The sequence below is a fragment of the Oncorhynchus kisutch genome, linkage group LG25, assembly GCF_002021735.2.
Source record: "Oncorhynchus kisutch isolate 150728-3 linkage group LG25, Okis_V2, whole genome shotgun sequence".
Taxonomy (NCBI): Eukaryota; Metazoa; Chordata; class Actinopteri; order Salmoniformes; family Salmonidae; genus Oncorhynchus; species Oncorhynchus kisutch.
Window position 1 is genome coordinate 337,566 of NC_034198.2, and position 26,214 is coordinate 363,779.

At 40.5% G+C, this 26,214-nt stretch overlaps 1 protein-coding gene across 3 annotated transcripts in view; it reads left to right on the forward strand.

The window, feature by feature from the left end:
• LOC109869945 (cadherin-related family member 1) overlaps positions 1-26,214 on the forward strand; it is a 150,570-nt gene that overhangs the window by 86,384 nt on the left and 37,972 nt on the right. For all 3 annotated transcript variants that reach the window (XM_031805225.1, XM_020460268.2, XM_031805226.1), the window contains 2 exons: positions 8,430-8,582; positions 22,932-23,096. In XM_031805225.1, coding sequence (XP_031661085.1) covers positions 8,430-8,582; positions 22,932-23,096 — 318 coding nt within the window. The remainder of the gene's footprint in view (positions 1-8,429; positions 8,583-22,931; positions 23,097-26,214) is intronic.

The following is a 26,214-nucleotide window of genomic DNA, read 5'->3' on the forward strand; positions in this document are numbered from 1 at the left end:
GCACAGTGGGATTAGATGCTTTAGGAATTGGTTTTTCCACAATACTGGCACGTGTTGCTGGTCGAGTGAGGATTGGAAAATGTCTCTAAAAACACCAGCCAGTTGTTCAGCACAGTGCTTTAACACATGTCCACTTATTTTGTCTGGGCTTTTGTATGTGTTACATGCCCTGAACAACTTTAGAACATCAGACTGTTGAACAACTCTCTCAAACATTTGTAATGATGCTTCCATTTGTTTTACCTCCAACACGAAGTTGTTTGATTCAAATCTTGAGAAGAAAACATTCAGTTCATTAGCCATGTTCTGGCCCTCATATCCCCCGAGGTCAGCACTGGTTTTCCCCTGCTTATATGGGGGGCACTAGCCATGGATTTAATCCCTTGCCAGGCCACCCTTGCATTTCCTGAGGAGAGGGTCCTCTACACCCTTTGCTTGTATGCCTCCTTGTCCACCAGTATCTGTCTTTTGATCTCACGTTGTACATCTGTCTATCACCCCCAGCATAAACTGCCTTCTTCCAATCAAGTAGTGATTTTAGATGTTTTGATACCCAAGGCTTGTTGTTAGGGAAGATTGTACAGGTCTTAGTAGGCACAACTGACTCAACACAGAAGTTTACATTATTTCAGACTATCTGTGAGTTCATCCAGGTCAGAGCTGCTGTCCTCAAATACCTCCCACATTGTACAGTCAAACCACCCCTGGATAGAAAAAAAGAACATAGACTACCCACCCAACTCACGCCCTGACCATACGAAAACAAAACATAACAAAGAAACTAAGGTCAGAATGTGACAACATCAATACTTTGAATGATGATAGCTTTGCACACTCTTGGCATTCTCTCAACCAGCTTCACCTGGAATGCTTTTCCAACAGTCTTGAAGGAGTTCCCAAATATGCTGCGCACTTGTTGGTTGCTTTTCCTTCACTCTGCTGCCCAACTCATCTCAAACCATCACAATTGGGTTGAGGTTGGGTGATTTTGGAGGCCAGGTCATCTGATGCAGCACTCCACCACTCTCCTTCTTGGTCAAATAGCCCTTACACAGCCTGGAGGTGTGTTGGGTCATTGCCCAGTTGAAAAATAAATGATAGTCCAACTAAGCGCAAACCAGATGGGATGGAGTATCGCTGCGGAATGCTGTGGTAGCCATCCTGGTGAAGTGCACCTTGAATACTAAATAAAACACAGTGTCACCAGCAAAGCAACATCACACCTCCTCCTCCATGCTTCTTGGTAGTAACCGCACATGAGGAGATCATCCGATCACCTACTCTGCGTCTCTCAAAGACACGGCAGATGGAACCAAAAATCTTAATTTTGGACTCCTCAGACCAAAGGACAGATTTCCACCGGTCTAATGTCCATTGCTCATGTTTCTTGGCCCAGGGAAGTCTCTTCTTCTTATTGGTGTCCATTAGAAGTGGTTTCTTTGCAGCATTCCGACCATGAAGGCCTGATTCACGCAGTCTCATCTGAACAGTTGATGTTGAGATGTCTGTTCCTTGAACTCTGTGAAGCATGTATTTAGGCTGCAATTTCTGAGGCTGGTAACTGTAATGAACTTATCCTCTGCAGCAGAGGTAACTGCTTTGTCTTCCTTTCCTGTGGCGGTCCTCATGAGAGCCAGTTTCATCACAGCGCTTGATGGTTTTTGCGACTGCAATTGAATAAACTTTTAAAGTTCTTAACATTTTCTGCATTGACTGATTTTCATGTCCCACATCTTTGGGGTATGCTAGCGTCCCATCTGGCCAACATCCGGTGAAATTGCAGAGAGCGAAATTCAAAATACAATATTTGTAATATTAAACATACAAGTGTTATACATCAGTTAAAAGCTTAACTTCTTGTTGATACAGCCACTTTGTCAGATTTCAAAAAGGCTTTACGGGGAAAGCATACCATGTGATTATCTGAGGACAGAGCCCCGCATTCAAAAGCATTAAAAACATTTTCCAAGCAAGCAGAGACGTCACGAAAGTCAGAAATAGCGATAAAATAAATCACTCACCTTTGAAGATCTTCCTCTGTTTGCAATCCCAAGGGTCCCAGCTACATCACAAATGGTTGTTTTGTTCGATAAAGTCCTTCTTTATATCCCAAAAAAGTCAGTTTAGCTGGCGTGCTTGACTCGGTAATCCACCAGTTTCCCTCGTTCAAAATGTATACAAATGAATCACAAATGTTACCAATAAACTTTGTCCAAACAAGTCAAACAAAGTTTCTAATCAATCCTCAGGTACCCTAATATGGAAATTAACTATAACATTTAAGACGGAGAATAGTATGTTCATTACCGGCAATAAATAACAAAGTGCGCACCCTCATCTACACGCGCCACAACACTACAGCCAAAATGGGAGCTACTTAGAAAAACTACAAATTCTAGCTAATTTGTAAAAAAACCATGCCTGAAACTCTTTCTAAAGACTGTTGACATCTATTAGAAGGCCTAGGAACTGCAATCTGGTAGGTATTCCATTGATTTCCCCATAGACAGGCATTGTAATGGTGTCACCTCCAAAAATTATTTTTCCGGATAGATTTTCGCCTGCTATAGCAGTTCTGTTATACTCACAGACATTATTTTAACAATTTTGGAAACTTTAGAGTTTTCTATCCAATACTACCAATTATATCCTAGCGTCTAGGGCCTATCAGTTTACTTACATTCATCCAAACTTCTGAATACTGCCCCCTACCCTTAAGAAGTTAAAGTAATGATGGACTGTCATTTCTCTTTGTTTATTTGAGCTGTTCTTGCCATAATATGGACTTGGTCTTTTACCAAATAGGGCTATCTTCTGTATACCTCCCCTACCTTGTCACAACACAACTGATCGGCTCAAGCCCCGGCCTGTTAGCTATCTGAATTATCATGTCTCCAGCCCGCTGAGCTATTCACTGGACCATTATTATCACTCGGATACGCATGCCTTTCCCTAATGTCAATATTCCTTGTCCATTGCTGTTTTGGTTAGTGATTATTGGCTTATTTCACTGTAGAGCCTCTAGCCCTAATCAATAAGCCTTAGCTAACAGTTTAGTTCCACCTCCCACACATGCGCTGACCTCCTAGAACACCTTCTGCTCCCAGCTGTGCCCTGGACACCATATGTGAATTGATTGCCCCATCTGTCTTCAGAGCTTGTGCGGTTAGGTGACCTAAACAGGCACATGATTAACACCCCGGCCATCCTTCAATCTAAGCTTGATGCCCTCAATCTCACACAAATTATCAATGAACCTACCAGGTACAACCCTAAATCCGTAAACACGGGCACCCTCATAGATGCCATCCTAACCAACATGCCCTCCAAATGCACATCTGCTATCTTCAACCAGGATCTCAGTGATCACTGCCTCATTGCCTGCGTCCGTAATGATTCTGCGGTCAAACGACCACACCTCATCAGTGTCAAACGCTCCCTAACACACTTCAGCGAGCAGGCCTTTCTAATCGACCTGGCCCGGGTATCCTGGAAAGATATTGACCTCATTCCATCAGTAGAGGAGCCTGGTTAGTCTTTAAAAGTGATTTCCTCACCATCTTAATGCCCCATTCAAAAAAAAGCAGAACCAGGAACAAATATAGCCCTTGGTTCACTCCAGACCTGACTGACCTTGACCAGCACAAAAACATCTTGTGGCGTAGTGCATTAGCATCGAACAGGCCCCGCTATATTCAGCATTTCAGGGAAGTTAGGAACCAATATACACAGGCAGTTAGGAAAGCAAAGGCTAGCTTTTTCAAACAGACATTTGCATCCTGTAGCACAAACTCCAAAATATTCTGGGACACTAAAGTCCATGGAGAATAGGAACACCTCCTCCCAGCTGCCCACTGCATTGAGGCTAGGAAATACTGTCACCACCGATAAATCCACGGTAATTGAGAATTTCAATAAGCATTTTTCTACGGCTGGCAATGCTTTCCACCTGGCTACCCCAACAATTGACTACTATGAATACTAACCACAATATGACCACAACTACCGACCTCAACTACTGAACTCAACTACTCACACTAAAACTATCATTCACAACTACTGACCACAACCACACATCCACTGACAACAACTACTGACCACAACCATACAAATATTGACCACTTACCTACTCACCAGCACCCCAACTGACCACTACTGACCACAAGTACTGACTATAACTATTGACCACAACTATTGACCACAACCACACAACTACTGACCTTGAACTACTGACCACAATGGCTGACCATAACGTGTGACCTCAACAACTGACCACAAAAACACAACTATTGACCATAACTACTGAGCACTACAACTGCTGACTACCTTTGACCAAACAACTACTGACCACAACCACTGATCACAACCACAGAACTACTTACCACAATAACACAACTACTTACCACAATAACACAACTACTGACAACAACCGCTGACCACAAAGCAAATCTACCGACCAGAACTACTGACCACCTAAACTACTGATGACAACCACTGATCTTAACTTCTGACCACAACTACTGACCACAACCACACATATAGTAAACACAACCACATAAATACTGACCACAACTACTGATCATAACCAGATAACTACACCTACTAAACACATAACTACTGACCACAACAACACAACTACTGACCACAATTACTGACTACAACCACACAACTGCTAAACCAAATACAAATAACTACTGGCCACATAACACCAGACCATAACTACCAACTACAATTACTGACAACAGCCACACAACACAATTACTCACCACATAACTACAGACCATAACTACTGACCCGAACTACTGACCACAACCACACAACTACTGAGCAACCCTTCTGACGACACAATGGCTGACCACAACCACAACCACTGACCACAAACACACAACTATTGACCACAACCAGCTGGCCACAAACACACAACTACTGACCACATAAATACTGATCACAACCACACAACTACTGAACACAATAACTGGACACAACAACTGTCCACATCCACACGACTATGGACTGTAACCACAACCACTGAACACAAACACACAACTACTGAAAACACAACTACTGACCACAACAACACATCCACTAACAATAACTACTGACCACAACTACAACTACTGAACAAGACCACACAACTACTAACCACACTTACTGAACCACACAACTACTGACCACAACCCCAGCCAGCTGGCCACATCCACACAACGACTCACCACACAACTACTGAATACATCCACACAACTACTGACCATAATCACAACCACTGAACAAAAACACACATCTACTGACAACACACCTACTGACCACAATGACAAAACTACTAACAAGAACTACTGACCACAACTACTGAACAAAACCACACAACTACTGACCACAAGTACACCACTTCTAACCACACTTACTGAACCACACAACTACTGACCACAACCCCAATAACTGACCAAATCACACAACTACTGAACACAACCACACAACTACTAACCATAACTACTGAACACAATCACTGACCACAACTACTGAACACAACTATTGACTAAAACTATTAACCACACCTTCTGACCACAACCGCACAACTTCTGACCACAAACAGATATCTGACGACACAACTACTGACTACACAACTGACACAACTGCTGCTCAACTGCTGCTCCTCAAACAGTGGTTGATGTGTGGAGTGCAGTATATGTTCTTATATGTATTTCTCTATGTATAACTCTGCTATGAAACTGAAGTAGCATAAAAAAATTAACCAGCAGAAAAGCGGCCTCCATTCACTATTCAAGTGTATACGGAAGTAATTAATTTCCCCCCCTGCCCCTGTTCCTGCCCATTTGATAATGGGGCCATTGTAAATCAAAAGTAATTATACATGTTAATAAAGACATGATTATATTGAGAATAGTCTGATGGGTGAAAATATGATCACTTGATTAGAGAACAAGGCAAGGAACAGAGCGCACGCTTTTTTGTGACTTTCTCAAATCGTCAGTAGCCTACAGTCGCATCATGCAGCCCATATACTGTATGTTTTGAAGTCATGCTAAGGTTTGTATCATTCACAACTAAAGTTGCCAAGAAATTGTCAATCTAGTGTATAGGACCTGTTTCAAAAGATCACTTTTACGCTCAACATAGCCACTTCATATGCACACTTGCTCCAGTATGAGAAAAATATCCTTTCTATTTTATCCAGTTAAGTTAAATTATTTTAAATTATTATATTCTGACTATAAAATCAAATCATATAAAATAATGGCATGGGACTTATGAGCATATCTTGTCAGCTAAATGAACAAGCCTACAGCCTATGGCATGGCCCACAGCCAGATAACATACAGTAGGCCAACTCATGTTCTGACACAGATATTATTGTTTAAAAAACAATGCCATTCGCGGATGCTATGGATTCTAAAAGGTTTCAACATGATTTTTGAATGACTATGTCATCTCTATACCCCACCTCTGTACCACACACAATTATCTGTAAGGTCCCTCATTCGAGTAGTGAATTTCAAACACAGATTCAACCACAAAGACCAGGGAGGTTTTACAACAATTTGCAAAGAGGGGCACCTATTGGTAGATGGGTAAAACAAATATCCCTTTGGGCATGGTGAAGTTATTAATTACTTTGGATGGTGCATCAATACACCCAGTCACTACAAAGATACAGGCATCCTTCCTAACTCAGTTGCCGGAAAGGATTTCACGATGAGGCCAATGGTGGCTATAAAACAGTTAGAGTTTAATGGCTGTGATAGGAGAAAACTGAGAATGGATCAACAACATTGTAGATACTCCACAATAGTAACATAAATGACAGAGTGACAAGAAGGAAGCCTGTACAGAATTTTTTTAAATCCAGAACATGCATCCAGTTTGCAATAAGGCACTAAATTAAAACTGCAACAAATGTGTCCTGAATACAAAGTGTTATGCTTGGGGCAAATCCAACACAACATATCACTGAGTACCATTGGTACACAATGGAGTGGCCTAGCCAGTCTCCAGATCTCACCCCCATAGAAAATCTTTGGAGGGAGTTGAAAGTCTGTGTTGCCCAGCAACAGCCCCAAAACATCACTGCTCTAGAGGAGATCTGCATGGAGAAATGGGTCAAAATACCAGCAACAGTGTGTGAAAACCTTGTGAAGACTTACAGAAAACGTTTGACCTCTGTCATTGCCAACAAAGGGTATATAACAAAGTATTGAGATAAACTTTTGTTATTGACCAAATACTAAATTTTCCACCATAATTTGCAAATAAATGTGATTTTCTGGAAAATTTGCAAATAAATTCATAAAAAAATCCTACAATGTGATTTTCTGGATTTTTTTCTTCTCATTTTGTCTGTCATAGTTGTGTACCTATGATGAAAATTACAGGCCTATCTCATATTTTTAAGTGGGAGAACTTGCACAATTGGTGGCTGACTAAATACTTTTTTGCCCCACTGTATATACATATATACACATATATATATATAAATATACACACATATATATATATATAGATATCTCTATAGATATAGATATAGATATAGATATCTCTATAGATATAGATATAGATATAGATATATATAGATATATATATAGATATATATATATACACATACACATATATATATATATACACATACACATATATATATACACATATATATATACACATATATATATATACATACACATATATATACATACACATATATATACACATATACACATTATATATATATATATATATATATATAGACACACACAGTGCATTTGGAATGTTTTCAGACCCCTAGATTGTTTCCACATTTTTTACGGTACAGCCTTATTCTAAAATTGCTTAAATTGTTTTTTCCCACCTCATCAATCTACACACGATACCCCATAATGCCAAAACAAAAATAGTTTTTTTGAAATTTGGGCAAATGTATGAAAAAATATGAAATATCACATTTACATAAGTATTCAGACCCTTTACTTAGTACTTTGTTGAAGCACCTATGGCAGCGATTACTGCCTCGAATCTTCTTGGGTATGACGCTACAAGCTTGGCACATCTGTATTTGGAGAGCTTCTCCCATTCTTGTCTGCTGATCCTCTCAAGCTCTGTCAGGTTGGATGGGGAGTGTCGCTGCACAGCTATTTTCAGGTCTCTCCAGAGATGTTTTATCAGGTTCAAGTCCAGACTCTGGCTGGGCCACTCAAGGACATTTCGAGACTTGTCTCGACGCCATTCCTGCGTTGTCTTGGCTGTGTGCTTAGGGTGGTTGTCTTGTTGGAAGGTGAACCTTGGCCCCAGTCTGAGGTCCTGAGTTCTCTGGAACAGGTTTTCATCAAGGATCTCTCTGTACTTTGCACCATTCATCTTTCTCTCGATCCTGACCAGTCCCTGGGAGACCTAATGAATGTCTCTTGTGTTGTGTGCTGCAGGGGTCCAATGCTAAATTCAACCTCAGACTTGTTGGTCCTGGGCGGATGTTACGGGTGGTTCCCCAGACTGTGCTCAATGAGGCCCAGGTAACCATCTTAGTGGAGGACTCTGCTGCCATGGACTATGAGAAATTCCATTTCCTCACCTTCAAGGTCTGTCTGTCTTTCTGTCTGTCTATCTGTCTGTGTTATAGTTGTCTTATGTCTCTACAAAATCCCACCACACTGCTATCTATACATTATTCACACATCTGATACCAGTAATTGCTTGATGATAAACAAAATCAATAAGAATCTGAATCTACACAAGAGATTACATAGGACGCATTCACCTATCCCCTTATGATTTGGATCCTCAAATCAAATCAAATGTATTTATATAGCCCTTCTTACATCAGCTGATATCTCAAAGTGCTGTACAGAAACCCAGCCTAAAAACCCAAACAGCAAGCAATGCAGGTTTAGAAGCACGGTGGTTAGGAAAAACTCCCTAGAAAGGCCAAAACCTAGGAAGAAACTGAGAGAGTAACCAGGCTATGAAGCCAGTCCTCTTCTTGCTTGCCGGGTGGAAATTATAACAGAACATGGCCAAGATGTTCAAATGTTCATAAATGACCAGCATGGTCAAATAATAATAATCACAGTAGTTGTCGAGGGTGCAGCAAGTCAGCACTTCAGGAGTAAATGTCAGTTGGCTTTTCATAGCCGATCATTAAGAGTACCTCTAACACTCCTGCTGTCTCTAGAGAGTTGAAAACAGCAGGTCTGGGACAGGTAGCACGCCCGGTGAACAGGTCAGGGTTCTATAGCCGCAGGCAGAACAGTTGAAACTGGAGCAGCATGGCCAGGTGGACTGGGGACAGCAAGGAGTCATCATGGCAGGTAGTCCTGAGGCATGGTCCTAGGGCTCAGGTCCTCCGAGAGAGAGAAAGAGAGAATTAGAGAGCATTCTTAAATTCACACAGGACACCGGATAAGAAAGGAGAAGTACTCCAGATATAACAAACTGACCCTAGCCCCCCGACACTACTGCAGCATAAATACTGGAGGCTGACACAGGAGGGGTCAGGAGAGACACTGTGGCCCCATCCGATGATAACACCGGACAGGGCCAAACAGGAAGGATATAACCCCAGCCCCCCCCCCCCCCCCCACACACCACACCACACCACACCACTAGAGGGATATCTTCAGCCACCAACTTACCATCCTGAGACAAGGCCGAGTATAGCCCACAAAGATCTCCGCCACGGCACAACCCAAGGGGGGGCGCCAACCCAGACAGGAAGACCACGTCAGTGACTCAACCCACTCAAGTGACGCACCCTTCCTAGGGACGGCATGAAAGAGCATCAGTAAGCCAGTGACTCAGCCCCTGTAATAGTGTTAGAGGCAGAGAATCCCAGTGGAGAGAGAGGGTGTTGTAACTTTAATGTGTTAGAGTTAATGTTTAAGTTTATTCTTTGAGCTGAGATATTTGAGATATTTTTTTAGATTTATTTGCATATGTAATTGTATTGGGTTGTGTTGAATTATGCTTTTTGACTGCAAGTCCCAGAATGCCTGGCGAGAGGAATGAGTGATAACGCGCCAATTATGTGCAGGTGTTTAGTGATTGTGGCTGACTTTCCAACAGCATCTTACCTGCATTGCTCTGTACCAAAACAATTGTTGTTAAATGTAACGTAAAACAAGTATTCTTACTAAAAGAAGCCATCGTATCAAAACCGACGTCCCGAGTCATTACTAAGAGGTTAGCTAATCTAAAATTTGGTGCCGAAACCCGGGATATGAGCTGCGACGAAGAAGTGGCTGAAATGGCTGAGGAGGAACGTCGGCATGAAGCAGAAAGAATGAGACGAAAGCGGGGTACCATTCGAGGCGCAACAACACGGAATTTGAATCAGATTGACGTGGAAATATCCAAGTCAAATCCGGATACCGATCACTTGAGTACATTGTTGGAATTGTTATCAGCTAAGGAGGACAGTTTGTTTGAACTCGATCGTGGAATTGAACAGTTAACGCCATTGGACGGATTGGAGGCAGAGATTGCATGCACGGAGGATTATAAAGAGCGCATTATCATGCTGAAGAGTCGTGCACAAAGAGTGATAACGAAGAAACAGGACGTCAATCCACTACCAGCCCGGGTGAGTGACGCTAACTCAGTAAGGCTACCGAAGTTGATTGAGAAATTCTATGGAGATGTCAGTATGTGGCAGGAGTTTTGGAGCCAGTATGAGACTGCTATTAACAACAATGATTCACTGTGTAAAAAAGATAAGTTTATCTATCTGAAAACATATCCTCACTGGACCAGCTGCAAAGGCAGTAGCAGGACTGATGTTAACAGACAGTAACTATGATAATGCAATCACTCTACTCAAGAGCAGATTTGGAAGGAAAGATCTTGTGATTAGTGTTCATATGTCAAAGCTGCTGAATCTCACACTTGTGAAGAAATCCTCTGATCTAAATGCATTGAGGCAGCTATATGATTCATGTGAAATTCAGATTAGGAGCTTGGAATCACTGGGTGTAGAGTCAGAAACCTATGGAAGCCTACTATTCCCAATCTTACTGCAGATGATTCCAGAGGACATGGCTCTTGACTATAGTCGCCAGAGGGGAGTAGATGATGAATGGAAAGTGTCTGAGATGATCAGTTTCCTACAGAAAGAGGTTCAGAGCAGGGAGAGAGTGCTACAAATGACAAGATCATACAACCAACAGAAAGAGAGCAAACCATGGAACCAGTCATGCTTCTCCAATAGCTATTGATAACAGCGACAAATGAGTTAGTAGTCACTCAGATTGCAACACATGTAAGGGAATCTTATGCTCGAACCATTTAAGGGTTTCGAAAGAAAATATCAGTCTTAGTAAAGTCGAAAATGTACTTTGAGGCCATTGACTCTATAGCTACAGTACTCACCAGTTTCTTCAGAGGTCCATAGGTTATCCCTGTAGACTACCTGAAGATGGTGCCTTACTGTTGTAGATTTATCATATAGTTTTCAACTTAGAATAGTGCCCTAAGCAACACACCGCATATTAGAAACACCATAGATATGACATTAGACATTGCCATGGTAAGGTCATTTTGCCAAGACCTTGGATGTATATAGAATACAGTCCAATTAGATGATTATGGTGTGATGACTATTTTGTATGGCTTTTGTTTATGCTTTCATTCCATTAAGTTGAATTTCCTTTCTTTCGAACCCTTAAATGGTTCGAGCATAAATCCTCATTAAATGTTCCATTGTATGTGTGTGTTTATTTTTACATAAGCGCACATGCCAAGGGAAAGAACCAAGTATCCTGGCAGGCTGCAATCTGTTGAGGCTGACGTCATCAGATCATTTCCAGGTCAATGCCTGGAGGTCAATAAGAATTAATGTCGAACTCGAGTAGTTTTACTACACATTAATATGTCTTACACCATTGTAGTGGTGATAGGTATGAAGGAGTCTATTTCATAGCTATGTTATCCACGGAGGAGCTAACATCACGACGGAAGTACTCTATAAGCACTGAACCAGTCGTATGCGGTGTGATGATGACTTCTAACATTCCTCCTGAATTGAGGGTTCTATTTATTAGTGGCATGTTTGTTAACAATCAGAGATTCCCTTACATGTGTTGCAATCTGAGTGACTACTAACTCATTTGTCGCTGTTATCAATAGCTATTTGACTTGTTAGGTCTCTAACCCTCTCACTGATTATGGCTGGACTGACTGTGCTGGTACTGGTACTCAAGGGGACCAGTTATCCTACCAATTTATTCTGAAATGTTATCCTTCCGGAACACATGATTAGATAATTTTACTAGTTGCATTGTAGTTGAACCTACACATGGCAAGGAATATATATATTTTTTGCAATTTGTTCAGGAGATGTCCACTGGACTTCTTATACGAACATTGTGGTACACCTAAGTGACATCTTAGACGTGTTCTCAGGTTAACCCTGTCGAGGGGCTTGTCCTCTCCTCTCCTCCCAGTGGGGGGGGGGGAGTTTACAACTAGATTTGTTTTCTGCTCTGGCAGCACATAGTCTCGACACGCCCCCCCCCCCCCCCCCCCACCCCCCCACCGGCCTCGAAGAGGCTCTTCATGGGTCTGGGCTAGTATTCCCCCCTTTGTGTCTAGGGACCTACCCCACCGGCAGTAGGTCTTGTTATCTGAGGCACAAACTAAAAGATCGAACCCTACCCTATGTACGAGTTGTCAGCGACCGTGTTATTAGAATGGCTGTAACCTTTCAACCAAATGTTTGAGCTTCAAAACGTTCAGTGGCTGTTGAGGCTTTTCATTCACCTTAGCGGCCGCGTGTGGCAAACTCTTCGGTACCTGTGAATTCAGACGAGGATATCTGTCTGTGATATCGCAATGAGTTTCATCAGTTGGAGTCATCGGGTCAGTTGTGGGACTGACACCGTTAGTGTCATTGTAAGGGGTGACAGTCCACCACAAAGCGGAAGATGTATTTATCATCGGAAGCAGAGTACACTGCACGTCAATGCTTTTATCATTGAGACGACTGCAGTGCTTGTGGAAGTGTGTGGTCAGTGAAGGCACTGACCTGTGACCATGCGTGGTTGGATTTCCAATCCATCAGTAGGAGTTAACCTTTAGCGACGAGCAATCCCGTATCCTGGATCGTAATTATAGCCTTAAGCTCATTACCATAACGCAACGTTAACTATTCATGAAAATCGCAAATGAAATGAAATATATGGGCTCTCAAGCTTAGCCTTTTGTTAACAACACTCATCTCAGATTTTCTAAATATGCTTTTCAACCATAGCTAAACAAGCATTTGTGTAAGAGTATCGATAGCTAGCATAGCATTAAGCCTAGCATTCAGCAGGCAACATTTTCACAAAAACAAGAAAAGCATTCAAATAAAATCATTTACCTTTGAAGAACTTCGGATGTTTTCAATGAGGAGACTCTCAGTTAGATAGCAAATGTTCAGTTTTTCCCAAAATATTATTTGTGTAGGAGAAATCACTCCGTTTTGTTCATCATGTTTGGTTTAGATTTTTTTTAAATTCAGTCATTATAACGGCAAACTTTTTTCCAAAATAACTCCATAACATCGACAGAAACATGGCAAACGTTGTTTAGAATCAATCCTCAAGGTGTTTTTCACATATCTATTCGATGATAAGTCATTCGTGGAAGTTTGGTTCATCCTCTGAACCACATGGAAAAATGCATGCTGCTGGAGATTACGAAATAATTCCGACGAGGGACACCAAGCGGACACCTGGTAAATGTAGTCTCTTATGGTCAATCTTCCAATGATATGCCTACAAACACGTCACAACGCTGCAGACACCTTGGGGAAACGACAGAAAGTGTAGGCTCATTCCATGCGCATTCACAGCCATATAAGGAGACATTGGAACAAAGCGCATTCAAAATCTGGGGCATTTCCTGTTTGAAATTTCATCTTGGTTTCGCCTGTAGCATCAGTTCTGTGGCACTCATAGATAATATTGTTGCAGATTTGGAAACGTCAGAGTGTTTTCTTTCAAAAGCTGTCAATTATATGCATAGTCGAGCATCTTTTCGTGACAAAATATCTTGTTTAAAACGGGAAAGTTTTTCATCCAAAAAATGTAATAGCGCCCCCTAATGCATAACTGGTTAACAATCCATCAAGTCTGCTCCGAGTAGCAGGGGTTCAGATTCGAAGCTGGTAACATACACAGGGTGAACAAGTGATGCGTCCTAGAAGTGTAGTTTCAGCATGATTCTCAATGTGAGAGGCAAGGTAGTCTGAGTGAAACCTCAAAGTGTAGTTTCACATTTTTCCACTTCTAACCAATGTTAAGTTGCCTTCAAAGCCATTTTGAGATCATTGAACAATGTTTGAGAGATGAGCGATATTGTCGGGCCCGAATCAATTAGCGTATGACAAGTTAAGCAGTCCTCCAGGACTGTTTCCAGGTATGGCTGTTTTGAGTTGTGTTTAGTGGACATATTCCTTTGTATCAGAGTCTATAGACAAAGCCTGTGGGCTTGTGTCTTGACCAATCGGGTACTGGATAGGGTCTCGAGTGAGAGAAATTGTCACGATCATCGTCGTCTGAGGAGGAGTAGTTGGAAGGATTGGAGTACCAAAATGCAGCCTGGTATGTGTTCATCGTGAATTTAATAAACAGAGAACACTTGAACAAACTATACAAAACAATAAACGAATAACGACCGTGAAGCTATATACGAAATGTGCTGACACAAGCAACTAACAGACAATCACCCACACCCACAATGACAAAACAGGCTACCTAAATATGGTTCCCAATCAGAGACAACGACTAAGACCTGCCTCTGATTGAGAACCATATCAGGCCAAACACAGAAACAGACAAACTAGACATCCAACATAGAATGCCCACTCAGATCACACCCTGACCAAACAAAACATAGAAACATACAAAGCAAACTATGGTCAGGGCGTGACAGAAATGTGATTTTTAATGTCCTTGCTAACAGTGTTAATTCCTGCGGACATGGTGTCCAGCAATTCCCTGTCTAGTCTTTGTGACATATCTTTGACCTTTTCCTCAAATATTCTCACTTTAGTTTTTCATGTAGTAGAACTTCTAGAGAACATTGGTCAACATTTTGATCGTCCTTGAACCCTTTCTTACCCTTGTGCTCTGACACTCTGGGTTGGGTACAGGAATGTAGCGATAAGGTTGATCAGGGCGACGTACTTTACAGTTATTTCAACCGTGGTGGGTATTGGTATCATGGTTTCTTGGCAGAAACCGTTGTTGTGTGTCGTCTCTCAACGCTCCAATACCTGATAATGCACTCTCTAACTGGAGTGAGTGCTGCTGGTAAAACTTCAAAACCGAGATGTGAGGGCTCTTAGCATTGCGTGCTTTTGATGCCTCAAAAGCTGTGCTTGCAAGCTCTCTGAGTTGGGGCTGTAGGGCCCAAGTAGGTAATGAAGGTGGGACACATGTTCGACAGAAGAGGGATCAAAGGTGCAGAAGGTATTGACGAGTTTGTCAAGGCATTCCATGCCAAGAGGGCGGAGAGGGTTGGCTTCATCCTGTGGGGAAATTGGGGCTGAAAGGCCAAGAGGAGAAGCCAAGCTTTGGCTTTGTTGGCGAAGAGGTGCCATATTCCTCTGTGCCGAATGGTCAAGAGGAGAAGACTTAGGGACACATGAGGGAAGCAAAGTCTAAAACATTCTTTCTTCTTCACTCTTTTGAGTACCGAGCTCCGGTTACTTGGTTGGGTAGTCAATCTGTAGAGCGTGACCATTCTGGACTTCCTCCAGATGGTATCTAAGTGTGGTATTATGCTGCATTGCAGAGTCCACTTGAGTACTGATTTTAGACTCGTGAGTGTCGCACTTGCTCAATTTGGACTCATACTTATCTGTCATGGTTTGCAGGTAAAGGACTTGAGTATGGAGCGAGAGTTTCAGTGATGAAAGTCTTCAGTTTTGTAGATTTCTTAACCGAACCGTTGGTTCGATACCGTCCGCCTGTTTGGTCTATAGAGTAGTAGCCATTTCAACGTGGGGACTCCCGTCCCTGTGTTTTATTGACTAAATCTTCTTCTCTCTTGAAAGTTTCAGAGTTCTAGCCATTACATACTTTTCAGCTCACGCTGTTGGTCTCGTTGGCCTAATGTACATTTGGTCACAAGTGGGTTTTATACAGTCTGGAAAAAGGGGGCATTCTGTGATGACAATGTCATGTCTGTACTCACGTGGGTGTGGCCACTGACTAGGTTAAGACATCATAATTGAAACAATTCTCTCATTTAGAAGGCTAACATCAAATGACATACAGTTTAATATTTAATCATATACTGTACGTTCCACAACATTTAGATGTAAGTCTGGTAATGGGGAACTATACACATTCAGAGATAGTTATTTTGTTCTACTGTCTTTAGTTACATCACAAATTATTAACAATTTCAACAGGTGTGTTCTTTAAATACCATTCCAAATGTTTGGAATACAGTAATACAGTAATAATTTTTCTACCTTTTGATGTTACCATACTACAACGTCTCTCTCTCTGGTAACAAAGGGTTTTAACTTCCATTTCTGAGAGTGGGAGAGTTTTTCTGCAGGTCTTTATGACCATCATAAAACTGTGGAGAGAGAGAAGGGGGGGGGGTGCCAATGATTCTCACCCCAAGGGCACATCATGACACTAGTGTCCCTCAGGAAGAACCAGAAAGACGATGAAATGGTATATGAAACAAAATTATATAAAGGAAGAATAGGCTCAAAACTGAATGAAAAGTGACAGTGAAATGTGTTATTACTGATTACTGTTATAGTGGTTCATATTTAACACAATACAAAGAGAAAACAGACCTGTCGGGGCATATAATTAAAACATTCTAGAGCGCACACAAAGGATCTCGGCAGGTTCAATGTACTGTCATTGCGCACAACTTTATGTCATGCTTCAATAACCTATTTGGTTTGGGTCTCCAAATTCCATCCCCACAAGTTCTGAGGCCATTTCTTTAAAAATAGCAACGTTGGGTTGTTATTCAGATATGACCCAGCAGGTCAGATCAGGAGGCTGGAGGCATGGCTTAGCAGGGGTGTGACTTCTGGATAGTTAATTTTGGCCACCTGTGAGAGTAAATGTCATTCCTGTTCACCTGTTCTCTTGTATTGCTAACATATTTCAAAGTTGCACACCTTCTGTTTTATAGATTCAATAGAGCATAAAGAAGTATATGAGTTCCTTATGAGCCAATGGAAATCCACATATTGGGATAGTTACCACTGTTACAATATGTAATTAACCTTTTCGCAATTGAGTTACCAATCTCCCTAATGGTCGCCCCAGCATGAGTTTTTTTATATGCGTGATGTCAGAATGCAGACACTGTACCAAAATGTGATTGTTACACAACAGAACAGTTAACCTGCGCTGCCCTTAAACCATGACCCAAGCTACCTGCTAATTATTTATAGGCTATATTTCAACTTTACAGTTTGTTATTATTTTCTAACAAGTTTTATTTGAATTGATGTGTGTTCCACCTTATTAATTTACATAGAAGTAGCCCATTTCATTGTTGCGGACAATTTTTGTTTGATGCTGTTCTTGACTGGACAGACATCTCTCTTCAAAGAGAGCCCAAGCTACTCCCTTGTGTTTCCCCAGATCAAGTATGCAGACATTTGTGCTGTCTAGCACAAACTTTTCCACCTTGGTACATTTTCTAGATGGGACTAGAATTGCCTTCACTGTTTCTTTCCTTAAAAAAATTCCTTATTTTCTGTATTTTTGTTTTTTCTACTGTAGCATACTCTATGTATGTACGGAGCACAATGTATTACTGTTTTATTCACATGTTTTCAAATACAGATGACAAATCATGCATTCCAATTCTTGCGTAGATTGTAATGGGCACATATGTGACCAACCGGCTCAAATCAATCTTATGTATTTTTTTTTTATGGGAAATTGCCATGAAACTCATTCAATGCTGTGTACTGCTCCCTTCACAGAAGAGTGCAAACTGTCCCTAACCAGAATTGAGAGGAGTGCACAACAAGTCCTCAACTGGCAGCTTCATTAAATAATAGTTGCAAAACACCAGTCTCAATGTCAACAGTGAAGAGGCGACTCTGGTATGCTGGCCTTCTAGTCAGAGTTGCAAAGAAAAAGCCATATCTCAGACTGGTCAATAAAAAGAAAAGATTAAAATGAGCAAAATAACAGACACTGGACAGAGGAACTCTTTTTTTTAATAATCATTTAGCCTTTTAAAACTTCTTAGGGCTGCAATCCCTTTAACGGGATGATATAACAACAACCAGTGAAAAGAAATCTCATAATTCAAATTCCTCAAACATGCATGTATTTTATACCGTTTTAAAGGTAATCTTGTTGTTAATCCCACCACAGTGTCCGACTTCAAATATGCTTTACAGCAAAAGCACCACAAACGATTATGTTAGGTCACCACCAAGCCAAAGAAAAAAACACAACCATTTTTCCAGCCAAAGATAGGAGTCACAAAAAGCACAAAGAGATAAAATAATCACTAACCTTTGATCTTCATCAGATGACACTCATAGGACTTCATGTTACACAATACATGTATGTTTTGTTTGATAAAGTTCGTATTTATATAAAAAAATCTGAATTTACATTGGCACGTTACGTTCACTAGTTCCAAAAACATCCAGTGATTTTGCATAGCCACATCGATTCAACAGAAATACTCATCATAAATGTAGATGTTCATTCAAGTTATACACATGGAATTATAGATATACCTCTCCTTAATGCAACCGCTGTGTCAGATTTCAAAACAACTTTACGGAAAAAGCAAACCATGCAATAATCTGAGACGGCGCTCAGAAAAATAATCACATTAGCCGCCATGTTGGAGTCAACAGAAACAAGAAATTACATGATAAATATTCCCTTACCTTTGATCTTCATCAGAATGCACTCCCAGGAATCCTAGTTCCACAATAAATGCTTGATTTGTTCGATAATGTCCGTTATTTATGTCCAAGTAGCTTCTTTTGTTAGCGTTAGGTACACATATTCAAACGCTTGTGCATTACTTCGGACATAAACTTTAAAAAGTTATTACAGGTGGAAGAAACATTTCAAACTAAGTACAGAATCAATCATTAGGATGTTTTTTTCATAAATCTTCAATAAAGTTCCAACCGGAGAATTCCTTTGTGTCTAGAGGAGCAACGGAACGCAAGTTGATATCATGTGGAATGCGCATGACCAGGAAATGGCTCTCTGCCTGTAACCTGACTCATTCAACTCTTATTCAGTCCCACAACACAGTAGAATCCTCATTGAAGTTTCTAAAGACGGTTGACATCTAGTGGAATCCCTAGGAAGTGCAACTTCATTCATTTCCCAATGTGAATTGAATAGGGCCTGGGTTGAAAATATACCATCCTTAGATTTCTCACTTCCTGTTTGGATTTATTCTCAGGTTTTTGCCTGCCATATGAGTTCTGTTATACTCACAGACATCATTCAGACAGTTTTAGAAACTCCAGAGTGTTTCCTATCCAATACTAATAATAATATGCATATAGTAGCAACTGGGACTGAGGAGAAGGCTGTTTACTCTGGGCACCTCTGGGCACCTTTCATCCAAGCTACTCAATACTGCCCCTGCAGCCATAAGAAGTTAAATTGATAAACTTGGATTAGCTAACACAATGTGGCATTGGAATACAGGAGTGATGGTTGTTGAAAATGGGTCTCTGTACGCTGATGTAGATATTGCATTAAAAATCAGCCGTTTCCAGCTACAATAGACATTTACAACATTAACCATGTCTACACTGTATTTCTGATCAATTTGATGTGATTTTCTTTCAAAAACAAGGACAATTCTAAGTGACCCCAAACTTTGACAGTAGTGTATATATCCATTTATGTTCTTAATCAGTATAATGGAGGACATTTTGCTTAATTGTTGAGCAAAATCAAAGTTGTAATGCATCCTGATGTCTTTGCTTGCTGGTTCAGTAGGGGCCACCAGAGACAGCTGCAGGTCTTGACAGGTGGTCTTGCAGTCAGCAACCATCTTCTGGTAGACATACCACTCACTCTGAACAAGCAGGAGATGCTGCTCTTGCTTCTTCAGCTTGGCTGATTAACAGCTTCTGGCAGATTGGCAGATCAAAAAATGTTTGTCATATTGATGAGACCAAGGCGCAGCGTGATAAGGAAAATGAAGGAACACTAAACAAACTAACAAAACAAACGTGAAGCACACGAGTGCCAACATGCAACTACACAGACAATAATGGCAACCTAAATAGGATCCCCAATCAGAGACAACAATAAAAAGCTGTCACTGATTGGGAACCAATTCAGGCCACCATAGACCTACATAGACCTAGACAGTACCAACACCCCATAGATATACAAAAACCCTAGACGAGTAAAAAAAACACAATCCTCCCTCATCACACCCTGACCTGACAAAATAATAAAGAAAACAAAGATAACCAAGGTCAGAGCGTGACAGTTTGTTACACCCTAAGTCTAGGTTCATTGTTTAAACCTCTGGGATAGGGATCCAAAAGCCAGGGACAATGCAGAGCGCCAAATTCAAATAAATTCCTATAAAAATCTAACTTTCATTAAATCACACATGCGAGATAGCAAGTTAAAGCTACACTTGTTGTGAATCCAGCCAACATGTCAGATTTCAAAAAGGCGAAGGCAAACGATGCTATTATCTGAGGATAACACCTCCGTAAACAAAGAGAGAAGCATATTTCAACCCTGCAGGCACGACACAAAACGCAGAAAATAATAATAATTAATGCCTTACCTTTGACGAGCTTCTTTTGTTGGCACTCCAATATGTCCCATAAATATCACAAATTGTCCTTTTGTTCGATTAATTCCGTCGATATATATCCAAAATGTCCATTTATTTGGCGCGTTTGATCCAGAAAAACACCGGTTCCAACTTGCGCAACGTGACTACAAAATATCTCAAAAGTTACCTGTAAACTTTGCCAAAACATTTCAAACTACTTTTGCAATACAACTTTAGGTATTTTTTTACGTAAATAATTGATTAAATTGAAGACTGGATGATCTGTGTTCAATACAGGAGGAAAACAAACTGTAGCTAGCTTTCTGGCCCTGAGCCTCTAACTAACAGTACACTACAAGTGACCCTCGTTCTGAACAGGGCTACTTCTTCATTATACAAAGGAAAAACCTCAACCAATTTCTAAAGACTGGTGACATCCAGTGGAAGCGGTAGGAACTGCAAGCAGGGCCTTAGAAATCTGGATTCCCAATGAAAACCCATTGAAAAGAGAGTGACTTCAAAAACAAAATCTGAATGGTTTGTATTCGGGGTTTCACCTGCTAAATAAGTTCTGTTATACCTACAGAAATGATTCAAACAGTTATAGAAACTTCAGAGTGTTTTCTATCCAAATCGACTAATAATATGCATATCTAATCTTCTGAGGATGAGTAGCAGGCAGTTGAATTTGGGCATGCATTTCATCCGGATGTGAAAATACTGCCCTCTGTAACCAAGAAGTTAGTGGTCGAGCATTTTTCCATGTCATTTTGGCCCATTTGTCCTGCTGTCACCGCCAGATTTTAACCCTTTACAGTGTAGGCACTGTATACCCCCATCAAGTGTAATCTACTTAATATGAAGCGGGTATGCATAACACCGTTATGAAAGCAGTCATAATACCGTTATGACTGTTACAGTATTGCAGACATACTATGTCACTCAACAGGATAGGAGCAGCACAGGGTCATTCTTACAGCATTACACATGTAGCAGTTTAGGGATTCTTGCTCAAGGCCACAATGACACTATTGGATCGCACCAGCCCTGGGAGTAGTATCTTTCAGATACATAAGATAAGCTGTTCTTGATTAAGCTTGCCTGGCACAATGAAATCAATGCAATCCCAGTTGCTCATCTGACAGTCCATTGTTATGTGGTAGTAAGCAATCATTGCTATGTGGTGGTGAGCTGAGGTCTGAAGACTATCATTATTTGCACAAACTAATGCTTAGCCTTAACCTTTTGCGTGTAGGGGGCAGTATTTTCGTTTTTGACAAAAAAACGTACCCATTTGAAACTGCCTATTTCCCAGCTCCAGAAACTAGAATATGCATATAATTGTCGGATTAGATTAGAAAACACTCTAAAGTTTCCAAAACTGTAATTTTTTTGTCTGTGAGTATAACAGAACTGATATTGCAGGTGAAAGCCTGAGGAAAATCCAACCAGGAACCAATCTGTTCCTATGCAAGCCTATCCTCCATTTAAAGGGATATCAACCAGATTCATTTTCTATGGCTTCCCTCAGGTGTCAACAGTCTTTAGACAAAGTTTCAGGCTTTTATTTAGAAAAATGAGCGTGACGGATCACATTGCGTAAGTGGATAGGTGGGGGCTCTGAGTGAGTTTTTGCTCAACTGAGTAAAGCCGCCATTGTTCCTCCCGCTGTTTTTGAAAAACCTACACACTCGGTTGATAAATTATTATTGAATATATATTTTAAAAACATGAAGATTGATTATAAAAAACGTTTGACATGTTTCTGTGGACATTATGGATATTATTTGCGTTGTCGTGACCTCTCTTTCCTGTGGATTTCTGAACAACACTTCTGGCCACACTTCCATAAAGCCCAGGTCTGTGGAGTGTACGGCTTAAATTGGTCCTATGGACAGATACTCCAATCTCCGCTGTGGAGCTTTGCAGCTCCATTGTTCTTTGTTAATTTCATTTTACCAACTTGGACTATTTTGTGTTTGTCCATTACATGAAATCCAAATAAAAATCTATTTCATTTACAGGTTGTAATGCAGAAAAATAGGAAAAACGCCAAGGGGGATGAATACTTTTGCAAGTCACTTTTTGTATACCTCTTCATATGACGTATGAATGAATAAGGGAATGCCAAACTTGTGTGACTGACAATTTTATTCTCACAGCTTCTTGCCGTGGAGATGGACACACCAGAAAGATTCAGCGCCACGGCGGACATCGTCATACATCTCCTCGACACCAACGACAATGCTCCCAAGTTCTCCTCCGTTTACTACATTGCCAGAATCCCGGAAAACTCTCCCGGCAACTCCAATGTTGTGTCTGTGACCGTAAGTCTCACCCCATTCCATCCCACCTAAAAATACATCCCAAAGCCCATGCGCCATTCACTCGAGGCGGAGGCATGGAGATTTGTACAAAATTATGAATTGAGACATCTATTCTCTAAATATAGAGTTATTGGGTTAGAATAACATGTAAAAACATGTAGATAAAGCAAGGGGAGGTAAACTGCCAGATGGCTCTAACTTTAATTTTGTTGTGTAATACAGTGCCTTGCAAAAGTATTAATCCCACTTGGCGTTTTTCTTTTTTTGTTGCATTACATCCTGTAATTTAAATTGACTTTTATTTGGATTTCATGTAATTTACACAAAATAGTTCAAATTTGGTGAAGTTAAATTTTTAAATTACATTTTTAAATTAAAATTGAAATAAATAAAAATAAAAACTGGGAAAGGGGTGCGTCCATATGTATTTACCTACTTTGCTATGAAGCCCCTAAATAAGATCTGGTGCAACCAATTACATTCAGAAGTCCTATAAATAGTTAGATTGCACACAGGTGGATGATCTGTCACATGATCTGAGTATATTTACACACACCTGTTCTGAAAGGCCCCAGAGTCTGCAGCACCATTAAGCAAGGAGCACCATCAAGCAAGCAGCACCATGAAGACCAAGGAGCTCTCCAAACAGGTCAGGGATAAAGTTGTGAAGTACAGGGTTGAGTTGTAAAAAAATATCCTAAACATTGATCATCCTACAGAGCACCATTAAATCCATTATCAAAAAATTTAAAGAATATGGCACCACAATAAACCTGCCAAGAGAGGACCGCCAACCAAAACTCATGGATCAGGTGAGGGCATTAATCAGAGAGGCAACAAAGAGACCAAAGATTACCCTGAAGGAGCTGCAAAGCTTCACAGAGGAGAGTCTGTCCATAGAACCACTTTTAAGCCATACACTCCACAGAGCTGGGCTTTACGGAAGTGTGGCCAGAAAAATGCCATTGCTTAAAGAAAAAAATAAGACTACATGTTTGGTGTTCGCCAAAAGGCATGTGGCAGACTCCTCAATCATATGGGAAGAAGGTACTCTGGTCAGATGAGACTAAAATTGAGGTTTTTGGCCATCAAGGAAAACACTTTTCTGGCACAAACCCAACATCTCTCATCACCCCGAGAACTTCATCCCCACAGTGAAGCATGGTGGTGGCAGCATCATGCTGTGGGGATGTTTTTACATCGGCAGGGACTGGGAAAACTGGTCAGAATTTAAGGAATGATGGACGATGCTAAATACAGGGACATTCTTGAGGGAAACCGGTTCCAGTCTTCCAGAGATTTGAGACTGGGATGGAGGTTCTCCTTCCAGCAGGGCAATAACCCTAAGCATACTGCCAAATCAACACTCGAGTGGTTAAGGGGAAACATTTACATGTCTCGGAATGGCCTAGTCAAAGTCCAGACCTCAATCCAATTGAGAATATGCGGTATGACTTAAAGATTGCTGTACACCAGCGGAACCCATCTATCTTGAAGGAGCTGGAGCAGTTTTGCTTTGAAGAATGAGCAAAAATGCCAGTGGCTAGATGTGCCACGCTTATAGAGACAATTGTAATTGCTGCAAAAGGTGGCTCTACAAAGTATTGACTTTGCGGGAGTGAATAGTTATGCACTCTCAAATTCAGTTTTGTCTTATTTCTTGTTTGATTCACATAAAAAAATATTTTGCATCTTCAATGTAGTAGGCATGTTGTGTAAATGAAATGATACAAGCCCCCAAAAATCTATTTTAATTCCAGGTTGTAAGGCAACAAAATAGGAAAAATGCCAAGGGAGGTGAATACTTTCGCCATCCATTGTACATTAGTCCCAAATTTGTTTCTTATGCTCAGCAGCACATGCTGATACTGCAGCGGTCCAGAATTTCACTTTTTTAATAACCTTTTACAGCCTAAATCAGGGTCACACAGTGATTCTTGGTAGTCTTAAACAAATCTACTTTGAAACAAAAGTATAGACCTCACACACGGTTATAATTGTTTTAATTTTAACTTTCCGTCCCAATATTACACTATATATACACACACACATCACAAGATGACGGAAATATAATAAAACTGTGACTTAGAAACACCGGATTTTTGTCAGTAATTCTTTTTCTTTATACACAGTAATGGGAAACTGTAAATTCTATTGTAATTTGTTGTATTGTCAGTAGTAAAGTACTCTGAAACATTCTATTGCAGCATATTGTAAATTGTGTTGAAATGTTGTGGCCGGAGAAAGAATTGCTGTATTTCGAAAGCTATTGTAATTCCACCCCACAGAATACAGTACCGTACTGTATTGGAGTGCCAAAAATATTTTGACCACTAGTGGGTGCATGGTATTGTTGTTTCTGGCTCATTAACATATTTTAGGGCATGCCTCGTACTAGGTCATATTTGTTTCACCCGTGAGTGAGAATGCTATACCAATTTTAACCCACATCTCGATATGATTAACTATCATTATGAAATGTTTAGGGGAGAGATTGGAGTGGTAGAAAGTCTTTAACCTTAAATGGTTGAGCATTTGTCTATTTTACTCTGTAGTTGCTGTCAGTTTAGAGGCCTTTGCAATAAAGCCTCTAGAAGTGCAAGAGATAAATATTAACATGCTGTCATGTTTGTAAACACCTTACCTAACAGCCAACCTGCTTACACCAATCCCTTGTAATTACAGTAAAAAAAGTTACATACAAACCGCTTCAATCAACATATGTCATTCATTCATTCCTATTACAGTAGCATTTACTTTTTCTTTACAGTATAATAGCAAATACTGAATTTTACTTGCCACCGAGCTGCCTGTAAGCTAAGGTCAAAATCATGGTAACCCCCTTTACAGTAAGGTTATTATAGTAAACTGAAACTAAAATAAAAACAAAAATTGCTAAAACAATTTAGTTAACTGAAATAAAAACAAAACATTTAAAAAAAAAATCGAACCATACCGAAACTATTACATTTTATGGCAAAACACACCAATAAACCCCATCAAATTGTTTCATTTTAGGTTTCTTTTAGTCTAAACTTTGGGAGAAAAAAAATCGAATGACTTTCTTCATTTTTTTAAATGGGGTTTTCAAGCTGTTTTTCGAGCTGCAGAACCTGGC